The 12,569-nt window shown below is 36.6% G+C and overlaps 2 protein-coding genes across 2 annotated transcripts in view; one reads left to right on the top strand and one right to left on the bottom strand.

Annotated features, from left to right (window-relative positions):
* LOC120618985 (olfactory receptor 7A10-like) overlaps window positions 1-12,569 on the top strand; it is a 72,320-nt gene that overhangs the window by 14,754 nt on the left and 44,997 nt on the right. The gene's annotated exons all lie outside the window — the stretch shown is intronic.
* On the bottom strand, window positions 5,220-8,482 carry LOC120619015 (olfactory receptor 7A10-like). Its single transcript, XM_039883145.1, has 2 exons — window positions 8,099-8,482; window positions 5,220-6,190 (listed from the first exon to the last, which is right to left on the bottom strand). Exons 1-2 carry the CDS (start codon window positions 8,127-8,129, stop codon window positions 5,220-5,222), a joined length of 1,002 nt encoding a protein of 333 aa, XP_039739079.1. The 5' UTR covers window positions 8,130-8,482.

Genomic DNA, 12,569 nt, shown 5'->3' with positions numbered 1-12,569 from the left:
CCTACTTTAGTCACTCACAAAATGATTATTAAATGCATATTATTAGAAGGATTCTTCACTGAAATGTAAATTTAAAAAATAGGTTGATCTAATATGACTTTAAAATCACAAAGGACCTTCAATATGATGAAACAAAAATTTAAATCACATATTGTATTATTGTGAAAAATATTCTTCATGCCGTACATCTATTCATTGGAATATGGAGGACTGGTGCCGATGTGTAAGGGATTTATATACATGGGTGAAGAATTGATTGGCATTTTTCTATCTTTTGTTGAATTATCTTTGTGTTTCAAAGTTATAGGCAGCTTGAAAACCTTCAGTGCTGCCTAGAGAATATGACTCCTTTAATTGTGTAAAGAAAATATATCCCCCTTTCTAAATTTTGTCATAACCACAAGAGGGATGGTGAATGATCATTATCAGTATCATCCATTATGTATCTTCAAATCTCAGGATTCTATTCACCTTTTGTGATCAAAGAATGACTCCAGAGAGAGCTTACATTTCTGTTCAGTCATGCGAATCAGTGTCACCAGTTTTCCTATACACACTCATGTTCTTTCAACCTTGCCTGGTTACAGGGAAATGATCCCCAATGAAAGTTTTTAAATACAGCTGTTTGAAATAAACTGAAGTCACAGAGTAACCATGAATGCTGTCTTCAAATATGAGAACAAATAGCAAGAATGTTATTCTGTATACTTAGTGCTAATAAGTCAACCTTCATATATATTTCTAACTTGTTTTTACGTCTGTTATCCTGTATTGTTCCCTTTGGCCTATATGATTAGATCTATTTCTAAAACTTGCACCATCTTCAACTCTCATGTGTAAGGCATTCTTATTTACATTTGACTAAAGATCACCTTTCCTTCCTTAGACGTATTCAAATCCATCTATCTCTATATAAGAAGAAATTACAACTTAGAGAGTGGTTCCTCCCCATTTTTATATTTTTTACATTTTTAATTTTTGTTTTTGTTTACTTTCATTTTTATTCTTCGATTAGAGTTGACATTAAACAGAATTCTATATTAGTTTCAGGTGTACAGTGCAATGGCCAGACACCTATAAAATTCACGGAGTGATCCCCTGAGCAGTTCAGCATTCATCTCGCACCATATGTAATTGCAATATTATTGTCTACATTCCCCATATTGTACTCACATCCCTGTAACTATTTTGTAACTACCAATTTTTACTTCTTAATCCTTTCACCTTTTTCAACCAGTCCCCCATATTCCCTCCCACCTGGCAATCACCAGTTTGTTCCCTATATCTATAAATCTGTTTCTGTTTTGTTCATTTAGTTTCTTCTTTAGATTCTACATATTAGTAAAATTATATGGTACTTGTCCTTCTCTGTCTGACTTATTTCATGTAGCATAATACCGTCTAGGTCCATCCATGCCATTGCAAATGGTAAGATTTCATTTTTTATGGCTGGGTAATGTTTCATTGTATATATACACCACAACCTTTTTCTCCAATTGTCTATTGATGGGCACATAGGTTGCTTCCATATCTTGGCTACCGTAAATCACACTGCAGTGAACACAGGAGTGCATATATCTTTTTGAATTAGTGTTTTGGTTTTCTTCTAATAAATGCTCAAAAGTGCAATTGTTGGATCATATGGTAGTTCTATTTTTAACTCTTTCAGGAAATCCAAACTATTTTCTATAGCGGCAGTACCAATTTGCAATTCCACCAGCAGTGCACAAGGGTTTACTTTTCTATGCATCTTCATCAACACTTGTTTTTCAGTTTATTGATAGTAGCCATATTGACAAATGTGAAGTGATATGTCATTGTGGTTTTAATTTGCATTTCTCTGATTTTTAGTGATAGTTGAGCATCTTTTTCATATGTCTATTGGCCATCTGTATGTCCTTTCTGGAGAAATGCCTATTCAGGTCTTCTGCCCTTTTTTTAATTGGCTTGTTAAGCTAAAGGAATTTATCCACACCAAGCTAGTATTACAGGAAATGTTGAAGGGACTCCTTTATGAAAAAAACATGTATCAAAAACAGGAATACAGAATAGTAACAACTACATTCCTATCAACAAGTACTTCAAATGGAAAAGAATTAAATGTTCCAACCAAGAGATGGAGTGCTGAATGGATAAGAAAACAAGACCCCTACATATACTGCCTACAAGAGACTCACTTCACATTATAAGACATGCAAACTATATAAATGTTTAACCAATGTACTGTATACTTGAAACTAATTAAAATAAATGGGTCGGGTAGAGAAAGACAAATATCACATGATTTCACATACGTGTGGAATCTAAACAACAAAATAGACAACAACAAAAGCAGGTTGTTAATAAAATTGACAAACCCCTGGCTAGACCCACTAAAGGAAAAAGAGAAAAGACACCAACAAAATAAGGGATGAAAGAGGAGAAATTACGATAGACATCACAGAAATACAAAGGATCATACAAGAATACTATAAAGAAGTATAAAACACCAAATTTAATACTTAGAAGAAAGAGACAAGTACTTAGAAAGATACAACCTTTTTAGACTGAATCAAGAAGATCTGGAAAATCTAAATAGGCCCATCGGCAGTATGGAAATTGAAACAATCATCAGAAACCTACCAAAAAGTAAAAGTCCAGGACCACATGGCTTCACCTGTAAATTCTACTAAACATTCAAAGATTTAATATCTATTGCCCTCAAATTCTTCCAAACAATCGAAGAGGAGGAAATACTTCCTAACTCATTTTATTTTATTTTATTTATTTATTTATTTATTTATTTATTTATTTATTTATTTATTTATTACAATTTTTAAAAAATTGTGGTAAAGTACATGTAACAAAAACTTACCATTTTGATCATTTTTAAATGCACAGTTCAATGGTATTAAACACATTCATAATATTGTACAACCATTACCACCATCCATCTCCAGAAATTTTTCATCATGTAAAACCGAAATTCTACACTCATTAAACAATGCCCCATCCCCCCAAGCTCCAGGCCCTGGCAACTACCATTCCACTTTTTGTCTTCGTAATTTCTATTATTCTAAATGGAATAATACAGTATTATTATTTGACTTAGCATAATGTCTTTAAGGTTCATCTGTGGTATAGTATATTGAAGAATTTCCTTCATTTTTGAGGCTGATTAATACTACATTTTATGAATATACCACATTTTGCTTACCCATTCATCCAATGATGGACACTTAGGTTGTTTCCACATTTACCTATTATGAATAATGCTTCTATAAACATAGGTGTATAAATATCTCCTTAAAAATGTTTTGAATGATTTGGAGTATATTCCCAGAAGTGGAACTACTGGATTATATGGTAACTCTTTTTCATTATTTGAGGAACTACCATACTATTTTCCATAGTGACTGTATCATTTTACATTTCCACCAATAGTGCACAAAGTGTTCCAATTTCTCGAAATTCTCACAATGCTTCCTCTTGTCTGTTTTTTTGATAGTAGCCATCCTAATGGATGTAAAGTGTTATCTCACTGTGGGTTTTCTTTTTTCTCAGACTGTAGTCATTGCTGTAAATCTGTCTTTTTTAAAAAATTTATTTTTATTATGGTGACATTGATGAATGAAATCCAATAAGTTTCAGCTCTACGATTCAACAGTAAGGCATATATATATTGTATTGTGCGTTTACCTCTCATAGTTAGATTTCTTTCTGTCACCACATATTTAACCCCTTTTACCCCATCTCCCTCTCCCTCTCTCTCCCTCTCCCCTCTGGCAACCACTAGTCTATTAGCCATGTCCATGATCTCTGTTTGTCCTATTTGTTTGTTGCTTTTAGGTTTACATCTCACATATAAGTGATATCATGTGACTTTTAACTTTTTCTGTCTGCTTAGCATGATTATCTCGAGGTCCATCCATGTTGTCACAAATGGCAGTATTTCATTTCTTCTTATGACTGAGTAGTATTACATTGTATATATATACCACAGCTTTAGCCAATCATCTGTTGTAGGACACTTTGGTTGCATGTTTATAGTGTAAATGCATGATATTAAGCTTTTTGATTGTAATGTACATGACTGAAATTAAGCTTTTGATTTCAAGGCATCCATTTGAAAGACAACCATGTCAAGTAAACATTGCCAGTTGTATGACAAACTATTAGATAAGCACTCAGGTTGCCCCCACCAATGAAGTCCCCTTTATAGAAAGCCCTCAGTAGCCTAGATAACTGGCCTCATGAGTGACCCTGCTATTCCCTTTCCATGCCCTAATTTTACTACTGGGTTTTAAAATTCTCCAAGAAAAAGTGATCCTGTGAAACCCTAGCCACCCTGCTCATAGACTCCAATAAAGGCAGAGTCACTGGACTGTCTCTTTCTTCGCCTCCCTCTCTCCTTCTTCCCACATCTCCCTGCATAGGTGTGCCAAGTGTCTTCCAGGAACGGTGTGTAACAAGCCAGTTTTTCAAAGTGCTCTGATGGTTGTTGCTGAGGTGTGTCTTGTAATCATGAGAACCAAAAGGCTGGTTCATCCTCAGCACAGGCTCAGGTCAGGGAAATGTCTATAAGGGCTGCAGCAAGTAGTGTGGGTCCAGACGTGTGCCCTGATGTATGCCCTGGGTCAGGACATGTGCTCTGATGTATGCCATGGATCCAGGCATGTGCCCCAGGCATTCTTCACTACCAACAGGCTGAGACTTAAATAGAACAATATCAAAATACACATTATCAGAAAGAGCAGTTAAAGTAGTGATATAAAAAAGAATGATGGACCCAAAGTGAGAACTGGGGTATCATATTTTCCTCTACGACAAAATTATGTAGATGGCCTGAGTTGCCAAGTGTAGTATTTTTTCCATATGAGTAATAAACTCATGATTATTCTTTCAGGAAAAATAGCTTAAATTATTTGCCATGATATATGTCACTTGAGAATGAATTCCTTTTAAGAAATCCATGTTGCCCCATGTAAGATATGGAAATTGCCAAGCATTTCGGATCCAAGTTTGGGAAAAACTTGGAGAACATATGAAAATGGACAAAGGAAAGCATTATCTATATGTCATATAGAACAGAAGCTTAATGAAGTACACTACTTAAATTAAATAGAGAAGTTGAATTCGAAGAAAAGGGAATTCTAGGAAATAAACAGAAATGCTAGTTCTACTTCTATGATCTCTTGAAAAAATAGCAACTTCAGGCTCTGAGAATTTGAGCCCTCCAATCATGGGCGTTTCTGCACCCCCAAGACAATTGTCTCTTGTACAGCTGCCATCCCAATGAATCTTTTCAGGGCTCTCTTTATGTCTTTGTTCCTGAGACTGTAGATGAAGGGGTTCAGCATGGGTGTGACCACAGTGTACATCACTGAGGCTACTGCACTTGAGTGAGAGCTGTGGGTAGGAGCAGAGCTGAGGTACACTCCTAGGACTGTACAATAAAATAAAGAGACAACTGAGAGGTGAGACACACAGGTAGAAAATACTTTATACTTTCCCTGAGCCGATGACATTCTACGTATGCAGGACACTATCTTAGAGTAAGAGTAAAAGATACCAGCCAGGGGACAACTAGCCAGCAGCACAGTTACAAAATACAACACCATGTTATTAAAAAAGGTGTCAGAACAGGCAAGTTGGACCATCTGTTTGAGTTCACAGAAAAAGTGGGGGATTTCTAAGACTATACAGGACAGCCTCAACACCATTAAGGTTTCTAACAAGGAATTCAGGGAAGCTAAGATCCAGGACGCCAGAACCAGCATCCCACAGAGCCAGGGGTTCATGATGACCATGTAGTGCAGGGGGTGACAGATGGCCACAAACCGGTCATAGGCCATTATAGTCAGGAGGAAGACGTCCAATGCTCCAAAATATGTAAAAAAATACATTTGTGTAATGCAGCCTTCGTAAGTGATGACTTTGCTCTGTGTCTGGATGTTCACCAGCATCTTCGGGACAGTGGTGGAGGTAAAACAGATGTCCACCAACGATAAGTTAGAGAGGAAGAAGTACATGGGCGTGTGGAGGTGGGAGTCTGAGCTGACGGCCAGGATGATGAGCAGGTTTCCAAATACAGTGATCAGGTACATGGAGAGGAAGAAGCCAAATATGAGAGGCTGCAGTTCTGGTTCCTCTGAAAGTCCCAGAAGAAGAAATTTGTGAATCATTGTCTGGTTCCATGTGGTAGAGGTGACTACCCAGGCAGAAAAAATCGCGTGATTAATTTTCTCAAACATAAGCATTACAAATACAGTCGAAATTCTATAGTTTATACTTTGCATTCAAAAAATGAATATCCATAATTTTTCTATGGAACTTGTCCCCTTTAGGGGATTTCCCATGCCATCTTTGTCCCACTGAGCCTTTTCTCCCATGTGGTCATGTATCCTACACCTTTAATGAGAAATTCTGTTATGCACTTGGGGACCATCAGTGGAGGACTGTGTGCCTTCTAGGCAAAGAGTATAAGGTGCTGAGAATCAAAAGTGCAATGATGAAGTTCAATGATGAAGAAAGAATATAGGAGATATAAAATTATATAAATTACCAGATGGTGAAAGTTGCTATGAAGAAAAAGAAATCAGCTTTAAAGAGGAGAGTGAATGGTGGTGTTGTTATTTACTGTGTGTTCACGCAGACCCACAAATGTGTAGAGAGACCTCAAGGAAGAGAGGGAGAGTGACATGAGTTTTGGAGGAAATTTGTGCTGGTCAGGGGAAAAGCAGGAAGAATGCTCTGAGAAGGCAGCTGTTTCAGAAAATCAAGTTTAAAAAGGAAGCTGGTTTGTCCTGGGGAATGAACAAGAAGGGACAGTGATGAGAGATGGTGTCAGAGAACATGGGGGAATGAGGTGGCCTCCCTCCTGCTGCTGAAATGTCAAGTCACAAGGAGTCCCTTGTCCACAAGTTGTTCCTTGCACTTTATTAATTTTGTTTTCACAGAATCTTGTGACTAGGAAAGGACCCCTTTCTTATTTTCATGTGTTGGTTAACATTCTTACCTCTCTCTTTGAAGGGTCACAGTTTGAGGTATATGATCTCAGACGCTCCTGTTTTGAGAACTGCTCATTCCCCACACAACACATAGCACAGGAATAAAAGGAGACTAGGAGATAATGAATCTTGCCAGAGCAGGAGATGTGGTTGTAGCTTGAGCAGTCTGGGGTGAAATGGTAGTGCCACAGAAATGGAAGCCGGCACAGCCATGTGAGGAAGTGCAGAAGTGGGGAGAGAGCAGCTGCGTCTGTCTCTATTTCTAGCACAGAAGACTGTCAAGCTATTAGAAATACACCTCCTTCTCCCCTTCTCTCACATGTTGAAGTGCAATTCCTGAACTTTTCTTTCAGAACTGAAGATGAAATGAACTATAAAGGAAATGATACAGCAAAAACAAGCAAAACACAAGAATAAGAACACTCAGACCCTAGTATATAAAGCAAAGAACCTTCAGAGACAATTTGCAAATGAAAGAGTAAATGGCCAATATATTCAGTCTTCCAAGTAATGAGATAATTGCAAAGTAAAGCCCTTTAGCATATGCTGTATCTATATAAAATATATATATATTTTTTTCCCCGTGGGAATAGCGATCATGATAAAAGATTCTGTGAAATGTATGTATCAAGTATTCCTGTTGCAAGACAGTACCTGCTTCCATTGGTTTGGATTTTTCTAATGAACAGAGAACATACTCAAATACACTCCATCTGAAAATTGTCTAAATGCTCTCACTGCACACCTGTGCACGTCTGATACTCTATTTTCATACTTCCCTTAACTGCAAAACTCCTTGGCTATGTTCGGAATTTACTGGGAGACTATGTCTCCCATTTCTTCTTCATCCTCATACAACTGTACTTTTCTCCCCATCAACTAATTGTCAGCAACGATCCTCACGTAACTGAATTCAACAAACGCTTCTCTCTCTTTTTTAAAACATAGTGAAGTGATTATGAATTAATCAGTCAACCAAGCAAACAAACACACTAATCTCTTGGCTTTGGGCTAGGTTGGTTAGGCTCTCAGGTGACCTCAAGTAGAAGTTCTCGGCTTCCATCCTTTCCGATCCTTTCTTGAATTACCTGCTGGGTTCTCAGACTCACCTGGTTGGAGTCTCTGAGAGGAAGGACTCATGTGCAAGTCGAATTCCTCCCTGGATGGCAGATGAAGCTCTGTTCCGCAGAGAAGACAGCAGGAAGAAGTGAAGCATTGGTCTCTGATCCTGACTTAGGTCTCCAAATACAAGAACCACGTCCCTCCAGGTCCGAGTTAAACATGCTCTGGGACAGCAGTAGAGGAGGTATTTACAGCTTCAGATATGTGCTGTACCTGCTCCTCACATGTGCATATCAGACACATTTCCCATTGTTACTCCAACTCTTAGCATGTTTCCTCATGAGAGCTTGTCTAGATAGAACGGAAAATTTTCTTGCCAATTCACTGTTCCCAAGAGACCAGTTTAGACTAATCAGGTGCATCTAATTTTTATTACCCCTCTCCATGAACTCTTCTGGCTTCCAGAATTTGACACTGAAACTTTTCACAGCCCTGAGTTAAAGTCTTCTCCATATCTAAGACTGGGCAAGCTGCCTTGTCTTGTTCCCTTGGGTCTTAAAAGCAGTGATTTTGTGCAAATATGACTCCTGATAGCTCTAGAAAATTGCTATTTCCTTTTCAGATAGGAGGAGAGCTTCATTCCTTTGCTATAAAACCATGGGTACACCAATCCTTGGCTTCATAATGTTTTTGACAAATCAATTAGGAGTTTCATGCTTTTTAAAAAAATTAGGAAATTAATTTATGTTTATGGTGCCATTGGTTAACGGAATCCAATAAGTTTTAGCTGTACACTTTAACAGTTAGACATATATATATTTACACTGTGTTCACCTCCCATAGTTAGATTTCTTTCTGTTACCACATATTTGACCCCCTCTACCCTGTCTACCACCCCTCTTCCCCCACCCCCGACCTTTTGGTAACCACTAGTCTATAGTCCATGTCCATGAGTCCATGAGTCTCTGTTTGTTTGTCCTGTTCATTTGTTGCCTTTAGGTGTATATCCCACATGTAAGTGATATCATGTGATTTTCCACCTTTTCTGTCTGGCTTATTTGGCTTAGCATGATTATCTCGAGGTCCATCCATGTTGTCATAAATGGCAGTATTTCATCTCTTCTTATGGCTGAGGAATATTCCATTGTACCTATGTGCCACAGCTTCTTTAGCCAACATCTATCGTAGGACACTTCGGTTGCTTCCTTGTCCTGGCCACCATGAATAATGCCGCTATGAACATCAGTGTGCAAATATCTTTTCGGATATGGGTTTTTAAGTCCTTGGGGTAAATACTCAGTAGAGGGATTGCTGGATGATATGGTAGATTAATTCTTAGTTTTTCGAGGAACCTCCATACTGTGTTCCATAGTGGCTGTACCAATTTGCAGTCCCACCAGCAGTGTATGAGCGTTCCTTTTTCTCTGCATCCTCTCCAACATTCGTTACTACTTGTCTTGTTGATTATAGCTATTCTAACAGGTGTGAGATGGTATCTCATTGTGGTTTTGATTCGCATTACCCTAATAGCTAGCGATGTTGAGCATGTTTTCATATATTTGTTGGCCATTTGTATGTCCTCTAGAGAGAAGTGTCTCTTCAGGTCCTCTGCCCATTTTTTGATAGGATTGTTTATTTATATTTTTTTGTTATTGAGTTGTATGAGTTCTTTGTATATTTTGGATATTAGGCCCTTTTCGGAGGCATTGCTTGCAAATATATTTTCCCATTCTGATGGATGTCTCTTTACCTTGTTGATGGTTTCTTTTGCTGAGCAGAAGCTCTTTAGTTTGATGTAGTCCTCTTCATTTATTTTAGCTTTTACTTCCCTTTTACTCCCGATTCATTTATTTTAGCTTTTACTTCCCTTGTCTTTGAGGTCAAATTCATAAATTCCTCTTTAAGTCCAAGGTCCTTGAGTTTAGTTCCTATGTTTTCTTCTATGCAATTTGTTGTTTGAGGTCTTATATTTCGGTCCTTAATCCATTTTGAATTAATTTTGGTGTGTGGTGATAGACAATAGTCTAGTTTCATTCTTTTGCAGGTGTCTTTCCAGTTTTCCCAGCATCGTTTAATGAAGAGGCTTTCCGTGCTCCACTGTATGTTTTTGGCTCTTTTGTCAAAAATTATTTGCCTGTATAAACATGGGTTTCCTTCTGGACTCTCAATTCTGTTCCACTGATCTGTGTGTCTGTTTTTCTGCCGATACCATGCTGTTTTGACTATTGTCTGTTTGTAGTGTAATTTCAAGTTGGGTAGAATGATTCCTTCAGCCTTGTTCTTTTTTCTCAGGATGACTTTGGCGATTTGTGCTTCCATACAAATCTGATGATTTTTTGTTCTGCATCTTTAAAAGGTGCCATTGGGATTCTGATGGGAATGCATTAAATCTGTATAATACTTTAGGTAATAAAGTCATTTTAACCATGTTGATACTTGCAATCCAAGAACACGGAATCGTTTTGGTTTTAATTTGCCTTTCTCTGATGATTAGTGACGTTGAGCATCTTTTCATATGTCTATTGGCTATCTGTATTTTCTCTTCAGAGAAATATCTATTCAGATCTTCTGCCCATTTTTAAGTTGAATTTGTTGTTGTTTTTGAGTTGTATGACTTCTTTATATATTTTGGATATTAACCTCTTATCAGGTTGTATCATTAGTGACTATGTTCTTTCATTCAAAGGTTGTTTTCATTTTGTTGAAGGTTTCTTTTGCCGTGCAAAAACATTTTAGTTTGATGTAGTCCCATTTGTTAATTTTTTTCTTTTGTTTCCCTTGCCCAAGGAGATATATCTAAAAAGATATTACTAGTAGCAATATCAGAGAATTTATTGCCTATGTTTTCTTCTAGAAGTTGTATGGCTTTGGGTCTTACATTGAAGTCTTTATTCCATTTTGATTCTATCCTTGTATACGGTGTAAGAAGGTGGTCTAGTTTCATTTTTTGCACGTATCTATCCAATTTTCCCAACATCATTTGTTGGAGATACTGTCTTTACCCCATTATATATTCTTGCCTCCTTTGTCGTTTATTAAATGAGCATAAAGACATGGTTTATGTCTGGGCTCTCTATTCTGTTCCATTGATCAATGCCAGTACCATGCTGTTTTGATTACTGTAGTATAGTTTGTAGTATAGTTTGATATATAGTTTGATACCTCCAACTTTGTTCTTTTTTTCTCGAGAGTGCCATGGCTATTCAGAATCTTTGATGGTTCCATATAAATTTCAGGATTATTTGTTCTGGTTCTCTGAAAAATGTCATTGGTATTTTGATAGGGATTGCATTGAATCTATAGATTGCTTTGGGTAGTATGGCCATTTTAATAATGTTGATTCTTCCTACCATGAGCACGGTATATGCTTCCATTTATATGTATCTTCTTGAGTTTCTTTTTTCAGTGACTCAAGTTTTCTGAGAATTGGTCTTTTACCTCCTTGGTTAATTTTATCCCTAGGTATTTTATTATTTTTTGTACAATTGTAAATGGGGTTATTTTCTTAATTTCTCTGAGGGCATATATATATATATATATTTTGTTTTAAGCAACTGGTGTGGGAATATTTGACAGCAGCAATATAAATATAATACAGACATTTATTCAATAAAATTGGTTTAAGGTTATTGAGTTTAATTCAATTCATTCATTAGCTTCCTTTGGGTAAGGGAATTTTATGTTAAATGCCTATGTGAAGTAGAGAATAAATTTCAAAAGGATTTGGAGCTATTCCACCCTATTAGCCGGTCCAGTGAAGTCCTCATTGCATAAATGTTATTGTGCTCTGACTATGACACCTTTGTGGCATTAAGATAGATAATGAAATTCATTATGAAAATTAGGGTCACAGTTCTACTTCATCTTTGTGTTTATATTTCTATATTCGTTTATTTTATGTTAATTAAAACATTAATTCTTTTTTATTTCTCTCCTCTCCAACTTTCTTTCAAGTTTCCTTTTAACATAAAATATGGAATCATAAATGTATGTGTACATATATGTGTGTGTGTGCTTATTTGAAAGGAAAATGTATACATAGACAAATATTCATAACCAATTCCCTTGAATATTTTCTTAAACTAAAAATGTATTTCCACATATTTCATTTATTCCTCAGAACGTCCATATGAAGTTATGTTTAGTATCACAAATTATTTTCAGAAATAAGGAAATTGAGGCTCAGGAGATTATTTTTTTAACAATTACGTAACGAAGCAGTTACATCTTATAGATACTGTCTTAAATTATACACTAATGGAATCATGCAGCATGTGCTCCTTTAATTAATCAAATTTGAACTTTAAATGTGCAGTTTGTGTACAATTGTTTTTTAATAGTTTAGTTAAATGGAAAAAATTTAATACAACATGGCTCAGGATAGGACCTAGAGCATAGGTAGTTGATTCTCATTTAATGGCGTAGGAGAGTTCTAACTGGGAAGAAAGCCAAGTGTCATATGTGAATTTAGGAACAGTGGAATTAAGTTTGAGTAATTAATGCAATAAATTCATTTTT

The sequence above is a fragment of the Pteropus medius genome, unplaced genomic scaffold (genome assembly GCF_902729225.1).
Source record: "Pteropus medius unplaced genomic scaffold, Ma_sr-lr_union100, whole genome shotgun sequence".
NCBI lineage: Eukaryota > Metazoa > Chordata > Mammalia > Chiroptera > Pteropodidae > Pteropus > Pteropus medius.
The sequence above is the reverse complement of the archived record's forward strand: the minus strand, read 5'-3'. Positions and strand labels throughout refer to the sequence as shown.

Excerpts from the sequence above, each read along its gene's own strand:
- LOC120619015 (XM_039883145.1), bottom strand. The coding sequence starts at position 8,129 with ATGAGTCCTTCCTCTCAGAGACTCCAACCAG. Across the intron at positions 6,191-8,098 it reads CTCTCAGAGACTCCAACCAG|TCACCTCTACCACATGGAAC; the intron begins GTGAGTCTGAGA and ends CTGCCTGGGTAG.